This window comes from Eulemur rufifrons, chromosome 21, assembly GCF_041146395.1.
Source record: "Eulemur rufifrons isolate Redbay chromosome 21, OSU_ERuf_1, whole genome shotgun sequence".
In the NCBI taxonomy this organism is placed as follows: domain Eukaryota; kingdom Metazoa; phylum Chordata; class Mammalia; order Primates; family Lemuridae; genus Eulemur; species Eulemur rufifrons.
The window spans coordinates 7,624,741-7,651,330 of NC_091003.1; the positions used below are offsets into that span (position 1 = coordinate 7,624,741).

Consider the following 26,590-nt stretch of genomic DNA (forward strand, 5'->3'; position numbering starts at 1 on the left):
AAAGGCATCCACACTCCTAAATATGGTCTCATCTTGATTTTCACTTGTGAGAAGAATGAAAGACAGAAGGTGGCAGTACACCCATGGGTGCATTATTGGATGGGCGCAGGCTGGGTATCATTATTTATAACCCCAGGGTCTTGAGTTGAAGAAACATGAACTATTGGGCCATGAAACATGGACTATCGTCCATGAACTATTAGACATGACAACTAGAATATCATGTCAGAGGCCCTTTGTTATCAAATATTTTTCATTAAAGATGGGCCTTCTTTCCAGCTGAGAGTCTGAAGTAATTTGCATATGCCACATAAAATTCAGTCTTCCCTTATACTTAAGTCAAATGGATTCCTTCCTTCTTCTTGGCATCTAATAAATTAATGCTGTAGCTCAAGTGCTGCTGTTCATGCTAATGAAGGCCATGGACTATCATCCCAGAATCAAAGTACTTAGAATTTTAAGGGAATTTCCTGAGAACCTAAAGCAAAGCAGACACTGTATTCAACATGAAGAATTGTGTCCTCAGGGCTGGGCGTGGTGTGGGTGCGGTGGCTCACACCTGTAATCCTAGCACCCTGGGAGGCCAAGGCAGGTGGATCATTTGAGCTCAGGAGTTCAAGACCAGCCTGAGCAAGAACAAGACCCCGTCTCTACTAAAAAAATAGAAAGAAATTAGCTGGACAACTAAAAATATATATAGAAAAAATTAGCCGGGCATTGGTGGTACATGCCTGTAGTCCCAGCTACTCGGGAGGCTGAGGCAGAAGGATCGCTTGAGCCCAGGAGTTTGAGGTTGCTGTGAGCTACGCTGACACCAGGGCACTCTAGCCCTGGCAAGAGAGTTCAGACTCTGTTTCCAAAAAAAAATAAATAAATAAAAATTAAAAAAAAATTGTCTCAGGAACTTAAAAGTTATCTCAAGTGGTGCCAAGAATAATTATAATTTACAAATAGTCTTTGGTAATTGGTGCCACAAAAAATATTGGAGTTGGAATTGCATCAGGAAAGATTATTCATGGAGAACTGAGGTGGAAACTGGGAATTTAAACATGGCCATCAAGATAACGTGGGCCAGGTGTGGTGGCTCACACCTATAATCCCAGTACTTTGGAAGGCCAAGGCAGGAGTACCCTTGAACTCAGGAGTTCAAGGCTGTAATGAGCTATGATGATGGCACTGTATTCCAGCCTGGCCAACATGGCAGGACCCTGATTCAAAAAAAAAAAAAAAAAAGACTAACAATGTGAGATGGTGGAGGGGGATCTGGATTTTAGCTCATTTCCTCAGTGCTTTAGAGTATGAATCGTTTGCACGAGACTTGGATCCCAACCCTTACAGTAGCCTTACCTGCAGTAACAAACTGCTGTGAGAACCCCGCAGATCATTTGTATAGGGCAACATTTGGCGGAGGTAGTTTACCTCCATTCATCATTATGAAATACAGGTCTGCATCAAAGCAGTGACAAAACTTTAAAAAAACAGAGAACATAAAGTATAAACCCAAGCCCATCTTTTGGGGAATATTAAGAATGGCAGTGAGGCATATCCAAATACCTGTCTTTTGTTAAAAGAAAGAACAACATTGGAGATGGAGTAAATTTATAACCAAAGAAGCAGGCAAAAACTGACTCTTTAGGACTCATATTACATATTACTGACTCTTTAGGACTCATATTATTAAAGGGACTTAATATTACAGGACAGAAAATAAACTAGGAGGAAAAACAAACACTTCCCTATATACCCTGTATTGTCAACATGCCTGAATATATGTTGAATCTTAGCTTGTGGGTTGGAGTACCCTTGATAAATCATGTCCTCAGCCTGCCTGAAATCCTCCAGTAACTTCCCACTCAGTTCAGAATAAAATCTCATTCCCTTCCCTGGCTACAAGGTCCTGACTGATCTGTTCCTCACTCTACTTCCTATCTTGGTCCTACCCCTTTCCATTACTTTCATAAAGTCCCAGGCAGTTGAGCCTTTTTTCTGTCATTGGAACATGCTAAGCAGTTTCCTCCCTTGGGGTATTCACACTTGTGTTCCTTTTTCCATTGACTGACTCTTCATCATTCAGTTCAGATGTCACCACCTCTCGAGAGGTCCTCTCATGACCTAGTCCGAAGTGACCCTATAGAGACACTCTTATCACATACTCTGATTCACTTTATTAAACAGGACTTAATTACAAACTAATATTTATTTTTATGGCCTCTCACAGCCACTAACTAGGATATAGGGTGTCATTTACCATTATGTCAGCAGAGCCTAGACTAGAATCTGGCATTGAGCTAATTAGTGCTCAATAGATATATGTTGAATTAATAAATGTAAGTGTGGAAGGTACTACTTTTAAACTGAAAAGACTGCCTTGGAACAAAAATTCCAAATCTTCAAATATTAAAAATTTTCTGCAGATATAGCACTCAATATGAAATTAAGATGAATTACATAATTGAGAAAGTTGTGGCTTCTAGCAATTTGAACAAAAATGAACCAGGCAGAAATGCCAACTTGAAATGAAAATGTTTATATAAATTAACCCATCCAGTTTAAAGTAGATTTGCTATGTTTAACTTAATTTTGAAGAAGGAAGACTATATACTTCCCATATTAATAAATCACATCAAGTAAGTAGGAAGTTTCAATAACAAGCCTGTCAATACATTGAAACCCCTTTTTATATTAAAAGTTAAAATGAAAGACAAATCCAGATTGAACATAGTTGATTGCAAAATATAATGCAATTTTGAACATTTAAAATTATGAAAATATACAAAATTGATGGGCAACACAACTAGGCATTTATACATTTTCCATTATGTGGAGAACACTAAAAATTTCTCTACTTTTTATCCACATCAGATAAATGATTTAAACCAAATGTTTGCTTTGGAAAGTCTTAACTTAGAATCTCAGTAGTATAAAAAGCATTAATTTTTCAGTCTGTAAACAGTAGTCGTGTTTTTTCTCCTTTCCTTTTTTTTTTTTTTTTTTTTTAAAATATCAATTTTTACCACACGAAACAAAACAAACCCATACAAACCAAAAACAGCAGCAGCAGCAATGGGTTATTTGGGAAATCTTTTTAAATACCAATGACATAACGATTGCTGGGAGAGGGTTCTTTTTACTCATGTAAGAATATATATAATATATATATATTTTTTTAACTGTACACAATTTATAGTGCATGACAGTTTCCAAAAGAACAGATCAATAAGAGATATTGGCCATTTCTGCATAATTTCATTCTTTTTACAATTAATCTCAAAAGGTGAGAGCTGGATCTAATTGAAATGCTACATTTAGTAGGAAAATCAGCAAGTAATGAAGGAAGCATAACCTCAACGTAACATTGTTTGTCGTTAAAACTGGTAAAGGTTCCAGATACCTCCAGACAAGAGACTGGTTAGGTAGACCACTAGAGTCACGCACTGTCCCTGAGGACGAAGGCCAGCCCACTGAGCATACATATGCTAGATTGATCGTGGTCAGTTGATAGACTTTTTCAAAGAGCATTTCTATAGTACAGTACTTTTTTGGACATTCAAAGAAACATCATTTCAAGAACACATGCCATACACACACGTACCCCAAACCCCCCACCAGACACACACAAAGTTCCATCTAAAATAGGCCATAGTTTTATGAAATTATATGTTGCCATTAAATGACATTTAGAATCAATCAGAATTTTCAGTTCATCTTGTGTAAGACAGTACTTCCTTTTAGGATGGGGTGATAACTGTGGCTACTCATTTATATAAAAAATAAATTTCTGAAATTACTTGATGGACTAGGATTTTCAACAAGTCTTACTTTGAACAAATAGTAATTTTTAAAAAATTTCCTTGGAAGTTTAAACAGCTATTGATCACCATATCAAACTGAATCTGAGAAAGTCAAGAAAGGGAAAGATGCGGTTGCCTTGCATACAGAGATTCTACCAGCTCTCTCTTGGTTGCTCTTAAAAGAAAAAAGTATCACATTTCACTGGAGCAGTGCATTAGAAAGGACCTTTAAGGTCTTCTGACCAGTCCTCCATCAGATGCTTGAATTTCCACATCAAATTCATTCTTTGCTCTTAACAGAATTACTAACTTGAACTGTATTTAGGTAACAAAGACCAAAAACAGAAGCAGGGATTCAAACACAAAAATGTTAACAAAGAAATTATATAACATTTTCAAGAGCAATATATATCTCTTCTATCAGACCAACCTCTGAAGCTATAGTCTTGGGGACCGCCAGGTGAACAAAATAAACAGCATTCTGGTATAATTCTCCATGTTTGAAGAAAGTAGACCAAACCTCAAACCCACTGGATAACATTTCTTTTGCCAGTCTAAAACTTAAAACCTAGGTTAAATCCATAATATACATTCCTTCCTTCCCAAACCCCACTTAAAAACACTAAAGTATTAAATCTTAATTATCAAGCATATATATATACACACACACACATATATATGACTCATGAATCAATTGTAGTATATGACCAAACCAATTAAGTATCAGACTTGCCCACATAAATTATGTACACCTCTCTTTGTTAAAACAGTGACTCCTATCTTTCCCAAATGGATGAAACAGCAAGCTAGTCCTCAGCAGGTTTATTAAGTGGTCTGCACTGCTTTCCCCTCTAAACAGCTGTAAATTAATAGTCTTACTTGCCTCCCTATCTGAGATTTAACTCTTACAGGAGATAGGATGAAGATGTCTTGGCTATCAGGCAAAAATTAAGCCAAGAAATGAGCGCCTGTGGTCATCTGAGCTGTGCCCTTTAGCGGCGGCTACTTATGCCAAATCTCATCTAAGGCCCTTTGTGTACCTGTTCTGTAGGAGCCAAGCAGCTAAGGAAGCCTCAAAACAAACCTGTTGCTGTGAAGAGAGGGCGTGCACCCAGTCATGGTCCTCTCTGCTTCCTGTGGCTCAAGGACCAAACCAAAACTTCCACTGCTGTAATGGGAGGGCTGTTCAGCTGCTCTGAGGTCAATGCTTTATGCTTAATTTCTATTGCTGCTTTGATAGAACGCCCCCAAGATGTTTTGGGTGATGGGAGGGAAGAAAAGTAGGGTTCTCTTGTTGCTGCCATATGCATATGAACACGTATAAAAAGTGGTCAAACCCAGATGAGGGTCCCGCTTCTGGTTTATGTACAATAATTTAATCAGTTGTATATATTTAATACCTAAAAAAATTAATTCACGATCAAAGTCCTTCATGCATTTTATGAGGAAGTTCTGGATTAAAGTGATGGCCAACCAGATGTTGCTTTTGCCTGGGAAGATGGTGTCATTTTCTGTTGTAGAGTCATCAGTGCCTGCAGTTCATACTTCCTTAAATTTTTAGTTTCTTTGTGGTCTCAAGTCTTTTTTTCAGCAGCTCCCCCATTTCCAGAAGTGAGTGCAGATAACTGCTCTGCACCTTGCCTTGAACAGTCTTTGAAAATTTTCTTTCTTCCTATAAAGAAGACAAGAGTAAGTATTGTTCCTCAGATAAAAGTTAAAACTACCATTACCTTTGGTCTCATTTTAAGTTCTAGCAGAATAGAGTGGGTGGGTCATTTTCAATTTCAAGAAATGCAAAGAAAGCTAAAGTTCATCACAAATGTATATTTTTTCGTGTGATTTTTCAGAGACCCTATTTATTTAACATAATGATTCTTTACCCTTTGTTACAAGTTACGTAAAGTAGAAAAACTGAGATTTCTGATTGTTTTCATCAGGAAAAATAGAAATTTACTACTAATTTGAATATCATCACCGCCACTTTTTAAAAGGCATCAACTTTACCACCTCCATCTTTTCCCGTTACAATACTGACAATTCTCCCTCCATATTAACAAAGTCCATGGGTTCAAGAGACAAAACAATAAAAAGCAACCACAGCTTTCCTAAACCTTCTCAAATATGTGAGTTAAATATTTGCTGTGGTAGGGACCACAAAAAAATAAAGGGGAAGAAGTGTTCTAACATAGGAGAAAGGAGGTTGGCTGAGAATTAATTAGGTTTATGTGGAGTTGGCAGTTCTGCAAAGCCTAGAAATACAGAAGAAACCAGGTGAACACACCGTCTGACCCAACAATACTACTTCAGACCTAATCTACCTAACACAAATGTGCATGCAAATAAATTTCATTCAGTACTGTATGTAAAAGCCAATACAAACAACCTAAAATGTGTAATGGCAGCGGTGCAATTATATTTTGAATACTACACAGCTGTTTAATGAACAAGATTGATCCATATGTATTAACCTGAATAGATCTCTTCAACATAAAGCAGAGTGAAAAAAAGTCAAGCTGCAGAATACAGCATATCACTTACTTTTCAAAAAGTACAAAAATAGGCCAGGTGCAGTGGCTCATACCTGTAATCTCAGTACTTTGGGAGGCTGAGGCAGGAGAATTACTTGAGGCCAGGCATTTGAGATCAGCCTGGGCAACATGGAAAGACCCCATCTCTAAAAAAAATAAATAAATTTGCTGGGTGTGGGTGGTAGTGCGTGCTTAGAGTCTCAGCTACTCAGGAGGCTAAGCCAGGAGGATTGTTTGAGCCCAAGGGTTTGAGGTTGCAGTGAGCTATAATGGCACTGCTGCACTCTAGCCCCAGCAACAGAGCAAGACCTTGTTTCTATAAAAAAATTTTTTTAAATAAAAAGTACAAAAATAGTTTGGGCACAGTGGCTCACACCTATACTCCCAACACTGTGCGAGGTCGAGGCAGAAGGTTCGCCTGAGGCCAGGAGTTGGAGACCAGCCTGGGCAACACAATGAGACCCTGTCTACAAAAAGTAAATTAGCCGGGAATGGTGGTGTGTGCTTGTAGTCCTAGCTACTTGGGAAACTGAGGAAGGAGGATTACTTGAGCCCAGGAGTTTGAGGCTGCAATGAGCTATGATCATGCCACTGCATTCTAGCCTGGGTGATGGAGCAAGACCCCCATCTCTAAAAAAATTAAAAATAAAAATAAAGTATAAAAATAATATAATAATACTGTATATTTTCTCTGTGAGTATAAATGCACAAAGAAAGGTCTTGACACAACCAGTTCCCGTTGGCTACACCAACAGAAAGAAGGATACACCAACAGGAGGAAGAGAGGGAACTAGGACTACAGGTCACAGTCCAGTGGCCTTATTCAGTTTTTCAAGTTTAGAAAGTAAGGAAGAAGGCCGGGCGTGGTGACTCAAGCCTGTAATCTAGCACTCCGGAAGGCTGAGGCAGGAGGATCGTTTGAGCTCAGGAGTTTGAGACCAGCCTGAACAAGAGCAAGACCCCATCTCTACTAAAAAAAAAAAAAGAAAGAAAGAAAGAAATTAGCTGGACAACTAAAAATATATAGAAAAAATTAGCCAGGCATGGTGGCACATGCCTGTAGTCCCAGCTACTCGGGAGGCTGAGGCAGTAGGATTGCTTGAGCCCAGGAGTTTGAGGTTGCTGTGAACGAGGCTGATGCCACGGCACTCTAGCCTGAGCAACAGAGTGAGACTCTGTCTCAAAAAAAAAAAAAAAAAAGGAAGGAAGGAAAGAGAAAAGAGAAGATTAATATAAAGTGAACTGAAGAGATTTTTTACCTAAAAGTATCCAGCACTCTGTGGGTCTTGTATTTGGTAGTTGGTACTGCTCAGGATGCAATGTGAATCATAACTTTAACAAAAGTAGTCAATATAAGGCCAATGAGTGCTTTGTTTAATCCTCACTATAATCTTATCAAGTAGCTATTATCACCTCCATTTACAGATAAAGAAATCGAGGCCCAGAGAGGATAAGTATTAATAAGTTTCCCAAGGTCAAAAGGACAGAGCTAGAGCTTAAAAAATCTAGAGTATTACAAAGTTAAGGATAATCTCTAAAATACTGGAAACGAGAACTCTTACTCCTCATTACAGGAGTTAGATCTTTTAACAACCACTAGTCAACGGTCACAAAAGCAGGGCTACTGTGCCTGTCACCCTCGTTATCTAACAGTCCTTCCCACGTACCATAAGCTCTGGCTCTGCCAACATGGCTCACACTGCCCTACACAATTCATTCCTGCCTCTGTGCCGCCTCCTGCTTCAGATCCCTTTTGTCCATTTCTGTCCACCTGGTGAAAACCTATTAATCCTCATCCCCACTCCAGTGAGTCTTTTTCACTTGCTAGTTTCAATGTGAACACATCTGCTTTCTTTCATCAGTCTTTGCTAATGTTAAATGCTCTGAACCTCTTCCCACAGTAAGCACCTTGTTCAAAGCTCTAACATTTTTAAGCTTTACAAAAGAGGGGCTTACAATCTTTTAGAGCTGGTAAGCCAGGCAAGATGCCATACATTCCCTTCCATAGGAAGGTCTGGGGCTGGGATGATTGCTGCCGTCAGACTACTGGGTGACCTAAACCTCATCAGCAGAGGTTCAGGTCAAACTACTGGAGAGAAGTACTCTCTTAAGATCAGAGTTTTATCACTGGAACAACTGGCTAGAAACAGATGTTTCCACCACTGTCATTCTGGCCCCTACCAAAATCCTAACCCTATTACTGGCCAGTGAATTGAAACTCACAAAAAAGAATCCATATTTTAAAGGCAAAGACTTCATAGGGATTTTGTGAACAACTAGCAGAATTTTAAGAACAAGGCCCAAAATAGTATCAGGAGACATTTGATGGTGGGTACCTTTGATTACATACTTAGTTCCATTACCTTTCTGGCTCTAGCCTAATTATTAATGACATAATTATTTTTGATGTCTAACATCTCTCCTTCTTCAGGTGGTAACTGCTGGGATGGCAAGGATGCCAGCCAACTCGGCAGCCAGTAAATTCTTACTCAAGGAGATTGTCCTGGGATCTCAAAGGATGGCTAGTTCCCTCTGTTGCTCAAAATGCTGACATTAGCTTTCATAGTGAAAGAACCACCCCAACAATGTATAGAAAGGAGGAGCAGTGGGAGGAAATGAAGAGGAGAAAAAACCCACACCACCAACACAACAAAAAACTACTGCCAGGTACCTTCTATAAGACTTCACAAGTCTTATGAGGAGAAAGTGATGAATTAAAAATTAACTTTTCCTTGAACTAAAGATAAGAACATATGACTAAACATATAACATTGCTGATTGCCTATAATCTCTTACCAGTGAGAGAGAAATGTCTTCTAAAATAAGTTCTTCAAGTTTAAGTGCAATTAGATGTGTTTCAAGCCCTTTAATATGATCCACAACATTGGAAATTAAAGTCTGAAGCCCAGTAACGTAGTCTTGGAAACTGGTAAAGACAGGTGGCTGGGAAAAGATTTAAAAAGAGTTGAAAGATTATCAAACATATTTCCTATGTTTACATCACATAAGCTATACTAATTTCATGCTATAGCATTACTCAATGCTATTAACAAGAATGGATACATTTTTAGACTAAGTCTCAAACCAAGGTAAATTTAATTCTCACCTAATAACCACTAACTCAACAATGATGACTTAAGCATTTTTTTTTTTTTTTTGGAGACAGTCTCATTCTGTTGCTAGAGTGCCATGGCGTCAGCCTAGCTCACAGCAACCACAAACTCCTGGGCTCAAGCAATCCTCCTGCCTCAACCTCCCAAGTAGCTGGGACTACAGGCATATACCACCATGCCCAGCTAATTTTTTCTATATATATATTTTTAGTTGTCCAGCTAATTTCTTTCTACTTTTTTTAGTAGAGACGGGATCTTGCTCTTGCTCAGGCTGGTCTCGAACTCCTGAGCTCAAACGATCTGCCCGCCTCAGCCTCCCAGAGTGCTAAGATTACAGGCGTGAGCCACCGCGCCCAACCAAGCATTTTTTTTTAAATGGAGTTTTATTTCACTATGGGGTACTGGACATGAGAAAGCAATAGAAAATATCTTAGTTGGTCATTACTCAACTTAGGGCTGGGAATCTTCTGGAATGCTAAAGGATATGAGAGGAACCAAGACTTTATTTTCCTCTCTTTATGTCTTTGATATTCCCTATAATGTTAATAGAGAACAGAAACAGAATATTCTAAGTTCTAATGGAAAAACTAATGGGGGACAACAGCTAAGAAAATTCTGAAGAGTAGTGAGGGGAACTTGCTCTAGCAGATTGATTAGAGTGCATTTTAAAGTTACATCAAAACCAAGTGGTACTGGTACATAAACAAACTGGCAGAGTCAAAGGAAACAAGTAGTGAGATGGACCAAAATATATAAGGGATTCAAATGGTGGCATTTCAAAACAGTGATTTCAAGCGAATGAATGGTACTCAGATAACTAGCTAGATATTTGGAAATAAAAAATAAATAAGATAGTAAAATTTAAATACATTTCAGATAAATTCTCAAATATAAAAAAATCCATCAAAGCACCAGAAGAAAATTTAGGTAACTACTGCAATCAAGACACTGACAGTTGAAAAGGCCTTTCTAAACATGACACTAAGCTAGAAAACATTAAAAAGATTATTTTGGCCGGGCGCAGTGGCTCATGCCTGTAATCCTAGCACCCTGGGAGGCCGAGGCGGGTGGATCGCTCAAGGTCAGGAGTTGGAGACCAGCCTGAGCAAGAGCGAGACCCCGTCTCTACTAAAAATAGAAAGAAATTATCTGGCCAATTAAAATATATATATAGAAAAAATTAGCCGGGCATGGTGGCGCATGCCTGTCATCCCAGCTACTCGGGAGGCTGAGGCAGTAGGATCGCTTGAGCCCAGGAGTTTGAGGTTGCTGTGAGCTAGGCTGATGCCATGGCACTCACTCTAGCCTGGGCAACAAAGCGAGACTTTGTCTCAAAAAAAAAAAAAAAAAAAAAGATTACCTTGTTTTTTAAAATATTACTATATTGACCAAAAAAATCACTCAAGTTAAAAAAAAAAATGACAAACTGAACAAAAATTGCATCATGTATGACAGAGGATTAATAACACTATAAGAACCCAACAGCTCAAAATATATCAATAGGAAAAATAGTACTACCATAATAGGTAACTTGGGCAAAGAACAGGAAATATATCAAAGAAATCCAAGAAATATGTGATACAACTAAAAATACATATGAACATAAGAAACCTAGCCAATCAAATAGGAAGGCTAGCTTTTCACTCAAGAAGTATTCTTTGAGGCAGGGCGCGGTGGCTCACGACTGTAATCCTAGCATTCTGGGAGGCTGAGGCGGCAGGATTGCTTGAGGTCAGGAGTTCAAGACCAGCCTGAGCAAGAGCAAGACCCCATCTCTACTAAAAAACAGAAAGAAATTAACCGGACAACTAAAAATATATAGAAAAAATTAGCCAGGCATGGTGGCATATGCCTGTAGTCCCAGCTACTTGGGAGGCTAAGGCAGTAGGATTGCTTAAGCCCAGGAGTTTGAGGTTGCTGTGGGCTAGGCTGACACCACGGCACTCTAGCCCAGGCAACAGAGTGAGACTCTGTCTCAAAAAATAAATAAATAAATAAATAAAGTATAGTATATTAATACAATAGGATGATATATAACTATTAAAGTAATGAGATACATCTATATTTGTGACATGAAAAGATGCCCAATTTACAAGAGCTCTTAACTGGACATTTTTTTTTCACAAGAGGTGGGAAAAAGAAAAGATGTTCAAGCTACCCTGTTAAGAAGTGAAAACAAAAACAAAAAAAAAAAGACACGCCCCATGTCCTAGTTTGATTACCACTAAAATTTTAGCAGTGGTATCACTGGTTGCTGGGCATATGGATGATCTTCACTTTTTCAACACCTTTATGGGTTACTCTGATAATCACAAAAAGAGAAACCATTCTCATTTTTAGAGATCAAAAAAATAGTAACAACAAATAGCACAAAATCCAAATACCAAAAAGCTATCCAACAAGTTCAGGGATAGCAGGCTTTCTTTAGAAGCAAGAGCAACCAGGCAACTCTGATCTACACTTTTAAACTTTGCACTTATGATCTGTGAAATTATCTTTCTTCTTGTTGTTTGTTAAATTATCTTGAACAGAGTGAAGGAAAGAAGGTACTCTCATTTAGTCCCTCATTCAAATCTAAATACCCTTTGTTTTTGGATAAATGATAATACCTAGCAAAGTATCTAAAGAATTCCTGAATTATTACTGAATTGTTCAAAAGTCAATTTTACTACCAAAACCATTAACATTTTCAAAGGATAATGGTTATTATTTTGCTACAGTGACAGGAAATCTCCTATTGATAATGACAGTATAAACTCAAACATTAATATTATGAAACAGCATGTCATGAGCTATAATTCTTAAAACTATTTAATAATTATTCTGAAACAACTGATGAATAAATATATCGATGGTTTTGGGAACCAGGGTTCTCACTCTGGGAAAAGGAAGTTACAAATAGGGAATGAGAGAAAGAGTGAAAAGAATACCGATGCTGGATTAAAACTGGAGGTATCAGTAAGAATTCATTATTTAAAACTCTGTGTGTGTGTGTGTGTGTGTGTGTGTGTGTGTGCAAGAGAGAGAGAGAGAGAATATATTGCCTAGGTCTCTGCACTGAAAGAAACTACAGGCAATAAAAGCCCCCTAGCAATAAGCACAATCACACCTAAATCTTGGTTTCAAAATACCATTCCCCATAAAGGAACAAGGGTTCTTCAAAAAATGTCTGATTTCAGTTTAGTGAGAAAATACAAAGTTTGTGGATCATTTTTTCTGTTCCAGAAAGGGCTCAAAAACTGACAAGGGCCATCCCGGGGAGGCAGCAGCCATCCCACCTGCCCCTTTCTCCCTGGGCCTGAAAAGAAAACAAAAAAACCAACTGATAAGGACATGTTAAACGACCAACACCAGCTTAAAGGAGCTACCCAAATTTGGGCAAATTTGAGCATCCAAAAAAAAAAATTTGATAATAGATTATAATAAAGTAAATTAAAAAAAAATGAGTCCATGGGGATACCCAAATAGTGATACTTAAAATATGTGTATATATATATATATATATTTTTTTTATACATTCAAATATATATGAATGGGAGTGGGTCAGCTCTATTTTACAAAATAATGCCAGCTGGTAAATAAACAATAGAGGAAAGAATTTTTAAAAATCACTATTTTGGACATTTCAATGTAATAAACGATTCAGGCAATTTCTACTAACAATGGGTGCTAAAACCAATGGGTGAAAGGCCATTGGGAAATAGGATTTCATGGCCTCAAAGCATCATCTCATAGCTTACTTGTGAATTTTAGAACAAAAAAAAAGGTGCTGTTGGGCAGGCGCAGTGGTGCGCACCTGTAGTCCCACCTACCCAGGAGACTGAGGTGGGAGGATCACTTGAGCCCAGGAGTTTGAGGTCTGCACTCCAGCCAGGGCTACAGAGTAAGACTCTGTCTCAGAAAAAAAAAAAAAAAAGCGCCCTTACAATGAAGAAATCTGGTAGACACTTCCTTAATCAAATAATGAAATCTAAAATCACCAAAAAGGACATAACGTCTATGTTTAACTTAAACCTAAGGAAATAATTAGCAAAATCCAGACTGTGGGACATTATACCAAAAACTTAGCTAGACTTTTCAACAATCAAAAAAAATGAAAGGTTAAGGAAGCATGCTAGTTTAAAGAAAGGTAAAGAGACATAACAACTAAAGGTCATGTCAGATCCTTGATAGGATGCTAATAATCTGAAAAAGGCTATAAAGAACATGATTGGGATAACTCAAAAAACTTTAATATAAATTTTATTAGATAATATTATTGTGTCAATACTAAATTTCCTGAATGTGAAATATTCTTGAGTATTGTGGTTTTGTAGGAGACTTGCCCTTTGTTCTAGCCTGGTATGTCAAGTGACATAAGTCTGTACTTTTCTTTCACATGATTTAAAAATGAGAAACGGGAGGAGGGGAGAAGGGGTGTCGGAGAGACAGACATGAGGCAAATGTGGTAAACTGTTAACAAGTGATAATCTGGGTAAGGACCTTTATGGGTGTCATTGCACTAATTATTCAACTTTTCTGTAGGTGTATGATTAAAAAAAAAGTGTGTGTGTGGGGAGGAATGTATATAGGATCCTAAGGATTTTTACAACATGGAGGAAAAGAGTGAAAAGAAAAAGTAACACGTGATCCGATCGATAGTTATGTTTTTTTGCTATTACCATGATGATGCTGGTTTCTTTTTTCTTCTTTTTCTTTTTCTGTAAATTTAATTTGTATGGTCGCAGGACACTCTCACAGTAACTGGATACCCAAAGGATAATAGAAATAGTCTGAAAGAGGAAAAATTGCAAATTCATGAATAAGGACTGCACTACCATTATCTATCAGGAAGTTAAAGGCAGTGGATTAAACAAAGACATTCTAACTGGCAGTTCTGTGCAAATCCCTTCAATTGCTCCCTCGAGTCTCTGCTTTCTACAGTCACCACATTGATCCATGCTTTTGTCATCTCCTGCTCAGAATACTACAATAGCCTAACTCTTTATTAATATTCTGGCTTTCCCGGCTCTATATCCATCTGCCCCTGCACAGTTTTCTTTCACTTTCTTGTAGAAGGAGAGATTTATTAACATCCTTTTCACTCAGTGGAATCTAAAGGTTCTTTAGAATATGCCTCTCTCCCCTCACACTTCTCCAGATAAGATACCATCTTACCTGCAAACCTTAACTTGAGAGTTCTACATATATATGGAGAACTTATGTAGAACTCTCCCCAATTGATCAGCACATATCCTGCACTGTGTTAAATTAGCTGTTTACATGTCTTCTCCTATACTACAGTGTGTGTATGTACATATATTTCCAGTTATTACTCATTCAATAAGAATCTCTTGGCTGGGCGCGGTGGCTCATGCCTATAATCCTACCTAGCACTCTGGGAGGTCGAGGTGGGAGGATCGCTCGAGGTCAGGAGTTCAAGACCAGCCTGAGCAAGAGCGAGACCCCGTCTCTACTAAAAATAGAAAGAAATGATTTGGCAGCTAAAAATCTATATAGAAAAAAAAATTAGCTGGGCATGGTGGCGCATGCCTGTAGTCCCAGCTACTTGGGAGGCTGAGGCAGGAAGGATTGCTTGAGCCCAGGAGTTTGAGGTTGCTGTGAGCTGGGCTGATGCCACGGCAGTCTAGCCGGGGCAACAGAGTGAGACTCTGTCTCAAAAAAAAAAAAACAAAAAAACCCCCGAATCTCTTAGGCATTTACAATGTGCCAGTCATGGGAACAGAGTACACTGCCTTCAGGAAGCTTATAGACTAATAGGGGGAGAAAAGTAAAGTAAACAAATATGTGACAGAAATAAAAAGAAAGACAATGGATTATAAGTGTTTGTGATCTTCCTCTTCTCTCTAGCAAAAAATAAATAAAGGAGGGAGTTTTGCTATATCAGCTCCTGGACTTCTTAATGCGTAATATTGCAGTAATTAGAAAATGACAACAACAAATAAGAGAAGGTGGACAAATTAACATAAACTACATAATAAAGAGTGAATCAGAAGGGAAGATGAGGAGAAAACAGCTAGATTTGGAGTGCATGTGGGGAACCTTAGAGATGAATAAAGCAAATATCAACAAGTTTTACCTAAGAATCATGAATGAAATTTTCTTGGAATTCTTACAAGGAGTTAGTTTAGAAAATGATTCAAATTACTTTACTCTTTTTTTTCTTTTATAGACAGGGTCTTACTCTGTCACCCAGATTGGAGTGCAGTGGCACAATCATAGTTCACCATGACCTTAAACTCCTGGGCTCAAAAAATCCTCCAGCCTCAGCCTCCTGAGTAGCTGGGACTACAGCATGTGGTACCGCGTCTGGCAATTTTTTAAATTTTTTTGTACAGATAGGGTCTTACTGTGTTACCCAAGCTGGTCTTTTTTTTTTTTTTTGAGACAGAGTCTCACTCTGTTGCCCGGGCTAGAGTGAGTGCCGTGGCGTCAGCCTAGCTCACAGCAACCTCAAACTCCTCAGCTTAAGCGATCCTACTGCCTCAGCCTCCCGAGTAGCTGGGACTACAGGCATGCGCCACCATGCCCGGCTAATTTTTTCTATATATATTTTAGTTGTCCATATAATTTCTTTCTATTTTTAGTAGAGACGGGGTCTCGCTCTTGCTCAGGCTGGTCTCGAACTCCTGACCTCGAGCGATCCACCTGCCTCGGCCTCCCAGAGTGCTAGAATTACAGGCGTGAGCCACCGCGCCCAGCCCCAAGCTGGTCTTGAACATGACCTCAAGTGATCAGGAGTTGGGTGGCCTCAACCTCTCATACTGCTAGGATTATAAGCATAAGCCATTGCACCTAGCCTAAATTGCTTTTCAATTAACAAAAAGCAGGAGTAGGAAGGTTAAATTGTAGGTATAAGGTGCCTGTTACCTGTTCATTGTTGGAAAATGAATACTGCATACTATTAAGGAAAATAACATCTCTCAGCAAGAGAACAAAAACATACCTCAACAAAGAAGACTAGGTTTTCTAAAAGAGTAGGATGTGTTTTCAAGTTACCATCTTTAACTTCTAAGAGATCACCTTTACAGTTACTGAAGACATCTGAAAACAAAAAAACATTTTATGGTTTTATTCAGCTTTATGTTTCAATGCTGTTTTTAGAAACACAATGCACAATCTAATGAAGAATAAGCAACTATAAAAGCTTAATCCAGAAAGCTTTTTTCCCTTCATTTCCCATAATGAACCAAACTCCAAAGGATATAGTAACTATTTTAAGCTCTTTATTTTTTCTGTCCCATATGATCTGCAGGAAATTTTGTTTATTATTTATATTATGTATTTATTTTATTTATTATTTATTTATTTATTTAGATACAAGGTCTCACTCTGTTGCCCAAGCTGGAGTGCAGTAGCACAATCATGGTTCACTATAACCTTGAGCTCCTGGGCTCAAGCAATCCTCCTGGTTCAGTCTGCCAAGTAGCTGGGACTACAGGTGCACACCATTTAATTGTACTATTTTATGACAGGTATCTACTTTTGTAATCAAAACTTAACTTTTAATAGTTAACAAGTCTTTAAAAATCCCAAAAGCATGCATTATCATTTCCAAATCCTCTTGCAAGTTTTTGTAGAAAAGAAAATTTGAACTACTGCCAGAGAACCACATACAAATACAGGCATCCTAAAAAAGAACACTTACCTTTTAATTGTTCTAGTAAAGACTTAAGACTATTTTCTATTCTCTCCTGGATCTCCATTGTATCCTCTAAAATTAAAAATCAAAAAATGAAAACTTTCATTTTCTCAGTAAAATGAAGCAAGACCAGTACCTGCAAGCAGTTTATGTGCAAGGACATTTTTTCTTAGCCTAAGACCCCTTGGCATCTAAATCCCATGGTTCAGAGATAAAGATGAAGGAAAGAAAAAGAAAAGAGAAAAGGAAAGACATTAATTACCTTTCTTCCAAGGAAATTACCTAAAATTCTTTAGGAGGACTTGAAATCTATGTGCTGCAAATATCCTAAATAATGGGATCTACAAACCTATGATTTTTAAAAATGGTCTATGGAATATTTAGGATTTTCACTGGGTTGAGAGCTTAGGAAAAAAATCTCTTTTCCACAAAGTTTAGGGCTCGATTTTTAAAGTCCAACAATATTTCAACAAATGAAGGATTTCTTCAATTTCTGAACCAAACTAGTGATTTCAAATATGGAAAGGTCTTAAGCTTCCAAAACATTATTTTGTAACCTGTAGTATCCTCCTGCATACTAAATCAGACATTTCCACATTTCCAGAACAACTTCCATCTACTCCAAACTTTTCCAAATGTGTGCAGTTATAGACATTTTATTGCATTTATTAAGTTTTCAATGACAAAGACCCAGTAAATACACTTGCAAGTGTACACTTACCTAAACCATTGGTATCCAGCTCATAAATATCATTAACAAGATAAAAAGAGCTTATCTGGCACTGAGAACATCCAGAATTAAAGAATCCACCCATTCTGGTAGGTACGGGACCAAGGAAAGGATACTAGGGGTATAAAAAAAAAGAGAGAGAAAAAAATTATGTCCTTTAAAACCATCTAAATTCATACAAAATAAGAAAACAAGGCATGTTAACTACTGGATAAAAACCTGTTTCAATGATTTGGTTAAAAGGCATTAGTCAGCAAACTAATAACTGAATCATTATGGTAAAAACAAAAAATGCTGTATTTGTTGCTATTAAAACTTTGCCATCACACACACACACACACACAAAAGCTATTTTGCTTGATCTCACTATTCTCTAGATATTGAAGAAGCCCCTGCAATTCCCTCTGAGTATATAATATTCCTCTTTTTCCCACAGATCCAATAAACTGGGACAAAATGCTATTCTTTGCTACTTACCCACCCAAACTCCTATTTTTAAAAAGACATAAATATAATATATTTATTTATATATAAATATAATTATTGCAGCTACAATGGCAAATACTCATTGATAATACCTGAATTTCCTTCTCAATAAATCGCTTTCCTGTCTCCAATGCCACCTCCAGCTGTTGAAGGAGCAAACGAAGAATATCAATCCGGGAAGATACACCATTCTCAGCAGCCTTCTCCGAGTTCTTTGGCTCCACAGGGTGGTTGAGACTTGGAAGTCCACTGATCAGCCTCAATGTTAAGGATCGGATTCTTAACCACAAGGTCTCCTCCTCCAAGGAAAGTTTCTTATGTTCTTCAGAAACATCCCTTAAACAGAAAACATCCCCAAACCATCTATTTTATTGAATCTGTTACTTTCAAATCAATCAAAGTTTGCTTTTACCAGTTAAGATGGCTGTGAATGGCTCTAGCTTTCATTTACTAGCAAAAATGACCTTAGACAAGCCAAAATCTTCTGAATCCCCATCTTACCATCAATAAAATGGGAATGAAAGGTAATTTTCCCCTTAAATGAAACTTTTTTCTCTACTGATAAAAGTAATACATGACATAGAAAATTCAAATGATAGAAAAGTAAAAAAATAAGGCTGGGCACGGTGGCTCACGTCTGTAATCCTAGCACTCTGGGAGGCCGAGGTGGGTGGATCGTTTGAGCTCAGGAGTTCGAGACCAGCCTGAGCAAGAGCAAGACCCCCATCTCTACTAAAAATAGAAAGAAATTATATGGACCACTAAAAATATATACAGAAAAAACTAGCCGGGCATGGTGGTGCATGCCTGTAGTCCCAGCTACTCCAGAGGCTGAGGCAGAAGAATTGCTTGAGCCCAGGAGTTTGAGGTTGCTGTGAGTTAGGCTGACACCACAGCACTCTAATCAGGGAAACTGAGTGAGACTCTGTCACAAAAAAAAAGTAAAAAAATAGAAAAAGTGCCTGAAAACCAAACACCCACATTATTAACAAGCATGGTATAGATCCTTTGACTTTTGCAATATAAATGTATAAAAATGTGTAACTAAAAGTAGCACTGGCAGGGTGCAGTGGCTCACGCTTGTAATCCTAGCACTTTGAGAGGCCAAGGTGGAAGATTCACTTGAGGCCAAGAGTTCGAGACTAGCCTGAGCATGAGCAAGATCCTGTTTCCACAAAAAAATAAAAAATTAGCTGGGTGTGGTGGCATGTGCTTATACTCCCAGCTACTTGGGAGGCTGAGCCCAGGAGTTTTGAGGTTGCAGTGAGCTATGATAATGCCACTTATACCCAAGAAACAGAGCAAGACAAAAAAAAAAAAAAAGTAGAATTTATACAACTTAATTTTAAACAAATTGGTTCACAGTATTTACACTATTTTGCAAATGTCATCATCTTTTTATAACAGTGTGTGCAGTAAAGAGTTAACACAGCTGCAGTTAACACAGCTATTATCATTAGAAGGGCCTCCTTACAAGGTTGGCCCTTGGCTGATATCTGAGAAATTTGTACTGCAACCATTCCCTAAGTGATAAGAGTGGCTCACTGGGCCTAGACTATACAAACCCTGTGGTTTATGATGAACACCTGCTTTCCTTCTGGGAGTCTAGAATTTTAGTACCTGCTGAACAGAGAGGCAGGAGGATTGCTTGAGCCCAGGCATTTGAGGTTGCAGTGAGCTATGATGATGCCACTGCACTCTACCCTAGGTGACAAAGTGAGACCTTGTCTCAAAAAATAAATAAATAAAAATTTCTATATTTTCTTCTAGAATTGCTAAGGAGTTTTAGCATATAGTCTTTAATCCTTCTGGAATTCTCATATATGGTGTGAAATAGATATAAATTTTAGATTAGCCAGAAGTCCCAAAATAGGGGATGAGATATTTTCTTCATTTGGCTTACCTACATTTCCTGATCCCTACAACAAACATATTTTATATTTGTGTAACAAGTAAATTTTTTCTTTTTAAATCTTAGATTCATCCTAATTCTTTTTTTTTTTTTTTTGAGACAGTGTCTTGCTTTGTTGCCCAGGCTAGAGTGAGTGCCATGGCGTCAGCCTAGCTCACGGCAACCTCAAACTCCTGGGCTCAAGCGATCCTTCTGCCTCAGCCTCCCGAGTAGCTGGGACTACAGGCATGTGCCACCATGCCCGGCTAATTTTTTGTATATATATATTTTAGTTGGCCAGATAATTTCTTTCTATTTTTAGTAGAGACGGGGTCTCGCTCTTGCTCAGGCTGGTCTCGAACTCCTGACCTTGAGCGATCCACCCGCCTCGGCCTCCCAGAGTGCTAGGATTACAGGCGTGAGCCACCGCGCCCGGCCTCATCCTAATTCTTTAAAAATAAATTGCTAGGGGTTAAATTCTAGTTACCTGTCTTTTGGATCCCAGCTGAAGAAAACATTTAAGTCTCTGTTGTCTCGCAAATTTTCCCATGGAATATCATCTTCTTCTGGCCTAAGATTCATTGACTTTATACTTTCTGCTAAACTGGTTGATCTATGATGTAGAAAATTTATTATGTATTATTTCAGTAGTAGAACAGCCATGCAAATGTATTAACCAGGACTTGGTTTTATTAGAAAGAGAGGAAGGGAAAGAGGAAGGAAGGATTTACTATTAAGAAGCGTTCACATAAAGTAAAAGAGAACCAAGCACAGATCATACTGGCTTTGCTACACAGCAAAACAAAGGCTTCTGGAAGCCCAACCAAAATAAAGGAAATCAGCATTAATTCCTGAAATCCCTTGTTTGTAGGGGAGGGGGAGACCTTGTAAGAAAAATATGGACCAGGAGGTGATGACCATGGCCTAGCTGGCTTCTGTACTGGACCTGAGATGTTGCTGGCAGTATGCTATCATTCCCCATGACATGCACCCAGGTTCTGTTTTCTCTTTCTTTCACGTAGGAACCCCCTTTCTCTCTTTTTTGTCCATTGTTCCTTAAGCCTGCTAATGACACCCATGAACCCATTAATGGCTCTCAGCATCTGATCTAATCCCTTAGTTCCTTTCCAGCTCTGAATGCAATACTTACATATTTGCTTCAAGTAGAAGGTCTAACAGCATCCGTTCAGTACGGACTTGTGCAAAGTGAAGAGAATTATTCAGCCTGTTCCTAAAAGCGATAAACTCTGGTATCTTCTCAAATGCACCATATTTGTAAGCTTGAATAATATATTCTGAGGTCTGGGAAGGAAAGACATCACCTTGGTATAAATATTTCACAAGTGAGGCAACGTAAGCAACCCTTGCCAGCCAAAACAAAACACTTGGACTAAAATTAAGTTTTGAATTTAATTTCTAAAGGTCTTGTCACCAAATAGAATGTCGCCTTTTAACAATTTTATTTTTATTCCTTCCTTTCCCTGAGATAAATGTCTTCTTTACTAATATTGCTAATTAGAATATCCAGCTGCTGCTACTATCACATAGACCTTCTCTTGGCAGTCATGTCTTTCAATTCAACAGGACTGGAATATCTGTTTTGCCATATCAGTCAAAAATTTGGTTAGTGCCATTCTGGAAGGGATATTACTCCATGTTTTTCTGCATCTAGGATAAACTGTGTTTCATACAAAGGTTCTAAAAATACCGGACTAACATATCCACCCCTCCACCCCAAATAAAAATCACTCTCCTTCAGAAAAAGACAGGCTGTTCCTTAGTTTTGTTTATTTCCACATACTGTATCACAAACAGGGCATATAAGCATTATATCAGAATAAAAGTAAGACGCCAAACAAAAGACCTATAAAAATGCATGTCATAATCCATTCTAAGGACAGAAAGACTTCAAGAACTAGGTTTCTTGTCTATCTAAACTACATAAGACCTCTGCTGGAAATTTCCATAAACAAGTAAGAGAAGGGAACACTCATTACATGTGCTTTAATTGTAGATTAACACATATATATGGATGAAACATTATAGAACAGAGGCAAGATAAAGAATTCTAAACAGAAATTCTGGCACAACAGAAGAAAATCTCAGTGAAGAACATTTCATGGGTATGGGCCGCACTGCCATCAGGATCAGAAGATAGGAGATTACCCCCTTGGGCCAAGGAAAGTGTTAAGTTCAAAGCTGATGTCTGCCCCAAGGATCCTTTCTGAAGAGCCTCTTTATATAGCCTCAGTTAGTCAGCTCTACCCCCATCTCCATTATGTCTGAATAATTTGCCCAGTAGAAAAATAGGCCAATAGTCAACAACATACCCTCTGATACACAGCCTCGCAGGGTTCATTTCAGGCCGCGGGATTGCGCCACGGGCGCTAATTCAACTGCATTCGATGCGGCTTTTAAACCCCCATGGAACACCTCGGCGAGCTGTTTGCCTGCAGTATCTGGAGAAATTAAAGACGGACGGACACAAGAAAATTAAAAAGATTACTTGTGATCCTGCAGGTTTAAAGAAGGACTACCTGAAAAAGCCTGAGTGTACCTTCTAGCTTGATTAAGGGATAGTGATACACCCCATCAGGAAGAGGCCAGGATACTCTAAACATGTATGTCTATCCTATGGCCCCTTGGCTGAGAAAACATAGCAAGGTTTCCTATCAGCCCTTGCAATAGGAACTTATAGCTTGGAAAAACTGGCTGGTCAGGAACATGTGATTTAGCAATTAATCAGGAAGAAAATATGACTGTTAATTCCAATCAAATTTATAAATTACAGTTCCAAAATGTGCTGTGATTAAAGGCTAGAGTTCAGCCTTACGGAGTGTAGAGGCAGTGTTAATTTCTGAGTGGTCCATGGAATACCACTTTAGAAAAATGGCAGAAGCTTTTAAAAGAGAAAAATAAGGGGCAACAAAGGGAGAATATCATCTTTAACAAACTAAGAAGGCAACTATCATTCTCTGGCTTTTCTTTTTTAGATAGTCCTCCTTTAATGCTGCAGTAAAGTACCACTGCAGAGCTAGACAAGAGCCTGGGAAGCAACCAATAGGACAAAGGCTATGAAAGTATTACTATATGAAGAAACAACCCCTAAAGGAACTGCAGGCAAAACTGGAAGCCACAGGCACTCTAAAGGCTTCTAAATATCAAAATACATTGTCCATACTTATTTCTACTCATTTATGCACCAACGAGGCTATTTAGATCCCGTATGGATTCCTGAAATGAACCCTGGTTGCTGTAAAAATTAGGAAAATACATGGACATCAAATCCCTGAATAATGATCTTCACAAATACCTAAAATAGAGATTTTAAAGGGAAATTTTTATGATGTATAAACATATAAGTGACTTTCGGAGATATGAAAACCTACTGCTGATTCTTGTGTTGTAAAAAAAAAAAAAAAAATCTATTCCAAAGAAAGATGACAGCAGACAATGACCTTTCTAGAAAGAAAATCCCTGTGTAGACCTTCCAAATATAACTTTCAATCCCACAGCACGAAGCCTTACTAAGCAGAACACTGGATTTTCCCTTTAAGTAAAAGTGTTCTTTCAAAGAGCTACTTGGGAATTGAAGTCATCAGTCACCCAAGAAAAAAGCATCCGGGGATCCCCAAAACTACCAAGAATAAAAGATATAGAGCATAGAGCTTTGGCCTTGAAGAGAGGTATTTCTCATACTATGAGCAGAAGGTTTAACACATAACAGTATGACACTACAATTATGATCTTTCTTAGCCTCAGACTCCTTTAGGAAACAGTCCACATCATAGTCTCCATTTTCTTATTCTGGGACTTGGCATTAAGGTGCATTTTCCTTGCTGTATTGTGTTTTTCTTTTGATTCCAGGACTGCCCAAGATTATCTACTTCTATATGATTAAATTAGCTCCATCTTCTCGGTTCGTTGTAATAAAAATAAATTCAAGCAAAAAGTCCTAGAACCAGGTCAATAAAATGCTACAATTTTATCAAGTTCAATATCACATATATTCAGATGAATTAGTCAATTCTGCCACACACAACTGTCAGCAAACCATTAAAAAAAAAATGATACAAAAAACCACTTAGGATAACAAACTCAAATTGCTCCAGGGGATCTCCTTTCCCTATAATATTTTGTGATTTTTGTTTTTTTAAAACAACTCTTCAGATACAACATTTGTGGGAAGAAAAAAATTAAAGTCTAACTTTTATTACTATAAGATAATGTGCTAGGCCGGGCGTGGTAGCTCACACCTGTAATCCCAGCAACTCAGGAGGCTGAGGCAGGAGGATTGCTTAAGCCCAGGAGTTCGAGGCTGCAGTGAGCTATGATTGCATCACGGCACTCCAACATGGGCAACAAAGTGAGACCCCATCTCTTAAAAAAAAAAAAAAAGATAATATGCCTTAATGACCAAATCTTCAAGAATTGGCCATATTTGGTTCTTCTAGAATGCTTGAAAACTGGAGGAAAACCAGCCACCAGACTTGAATTAATCCCTTATTTACTGCCACTATGTCAAAGCTATGTGAGAAACAAAGCTTTGAAAAAGATTCTTCAGTAAATCAAATGTTTCTTTAATCTCGGCCTTATAATTACAGAAATGAGAGCCAAAATAATGAGACTTAAGGGAATGAATTCTTTTGACATTTTTGCTGAAACTTCTTGAAAACAGAGGAGGGCAAGCACAGATACTTGAACACACAGTGAAAACTCATAGATTTATAACTCAATTGCCCACTCATGCTAGGAGATCTTAGAAACCCAATGTCCTAGAGATGCCCTTCTGACCTCTAAGCCAGGCCAGCACTTTCTGAACAACATGGTCAGATATTGATACCCACTTCCCTCTCTCCCTGATCAGAAGCTGTGCCCCAAAATGAGATCTAAACAGAGATATCAATTATTTCAGGAAAGGAGAAAAACTTGGAGGAGGGGATGCAAGGCTAAAAAACCAACTGATGGTACGCAGCTCACCATCTAAGCACAAGAAGAAGCTTTCTACCTGCTCAGAGCCATCCTTTGCTACTCCAGCCCTCTAGGCCACTCCCTGAAGCTTGTCAAAACATAATTATCATAAGCTGAAAACAACAAACCTATATTCTATTCTGCAGAAATATTTCTGCCCTGCCTTCTATTTAATACACCCCTAAAGAATTAGATGGAAGACAGATTAGCCATAGCTGTTATAAAAGGGTTTTTAAAAAAAATCCTCATGAGTGTTTGCCAAGAATCCCTGATACCAATTCCCTTTCCAAGGTCCTTAGTAGCTGGTAGACCATGAGAATGGAAAGCTACGGGCAGATTCTGGCATGGCCAAATTCCAGGCAAGGAGTCCTAGAAGTAATGAGAACCAAGTAGGCGGTGACCACCCTAAAGATATGCCTTCTCTCCATATTCCTTGGGTAGTTTTGTGTGGTTGATCGAATGAATAGAGACCATATGGTTTTTCCACAAAAATTTCTACTTAACCAGTAAGTGAAGTCCACGTTGGCTTGCAGTGAAAAATATGGGGCAAATCCCATCCTTTCATTATGGCACAGAGATACTCTTTGTCTTATTTGTTGCTACTTTAAAAACTGTACTATTGACTTAAATATCCTGGAATGTTCTTTAATTTTCTAGAAAACATGTGTACCCTATCTTATTTGTTGCTACTTTAAAAAATATATTATTGACCTAAATATCCTGGAATGTTCTTTAATTTTCTAGAAAATATAAGTGTACTCACTATTGGCAAAGGGCACAGTAGATATAAATGTGAAGATTAAATAAATGTAACAGAGAGCAGCTGCTATCACAGAATCATACATGGCATCCCCGGCTATAAACTCTTACAGGCTATTACTCATACCCTTGGAAAAGTCTCCGGGAGATCAGAAGATACATCTAAGAAGCATAACACTTCCTAGTCTGTTAATACCCAGTTTTAAATGCAACTTTCCAAGGATTCTACTAAACACACGCATTCTAACAAACACAAATAACTCTTCACCTCTCCCTAACAGCCTTGGACAGTAAGCTGTGGCCTAAGGGCACTTGCTAGTGCAGCGTGGTGCCCCTCAACATGTGTACTTGTGACATGAGGTAATGCACTCTCTGAATTATGTGCAGTCAGCAGGCAAGACCATAGTAAAAAAATGGTTTTTCACTTACATCTTTCTGGTTGGAGTGGAAAAACCTGAGTGCGAAGTTACAAGACTGGGACGCAGCAGCATACTGACCTAGAGATTCCGCGTATCGGGTCAAAAGATACCTAGGTCGGAAGGAAAGAAAAAAAAATATGTGTTATATTTACCCACCTCTAGTATCAAATACACCTGGCAAAGAAATAGCTAGGCATAAAGAAAAAGTAAAACATCCTGCCGTAGAAATGATGTAATTCACAGGATCAAATTAAAAAAAA

At 38.2% G+C, this 26,590-nt stretch overlaps 1 protein-coding gene across 1 annotated transcript in view; it reads right to left on the reverse strand.

Annotated features, from left to right (window-relative positions):
- Nucleotides 1-2,504: 2,504 nt before the first annotated feature.
- Nucleotides 2,505-26,590, reverse strand: part of NAA25 (N-alpha-acetyltransferase 25, NatB auxiliary subunit) — a 57,775-nt gene continuing 33,689 nt past the window's right edge. The window contains exons 15-24 of the mRNA XM_069497602.1: nt 26,341-26,440; nt 21,332-21,483; nt 20,669-20,794; nt 18,383-18,626; nt 17,796-17,919; nt 17,081-17,146; nt 16,379-16,476; nt 14,094-14,204; nt 9,116-9,262; nt 2,505-5,463 (exon numbers count right to left, since the gene is read on the reverse strand). Coding sequence (XP_069353703.1) covers nt 5,341-5,463; nt 9,116-9,262; nt 14,094-14,204; nt 16,379-16,476; nt 17,081-17,146; nt 17,796-17,919; nt 18,383-18,626; nt 20,669-20,794; nt 21,332-21,483; nt 26,341-26,440 — 1,291 coding nt within the window. The 3' untranslated portion in view covers nt 2,505-5,340. The remainder of the gene's footprint in view (nt 5,464-9,115; nt 9,263-14,093; nt 14,205-16,378; nt 16,477-17,080; nt 17,147-17,795; nt 17,920-18,382; nt 18,627-20,668; nt 20,795-21,331; nt 21,484-26,340; nt 26,441-26,590) is intronic.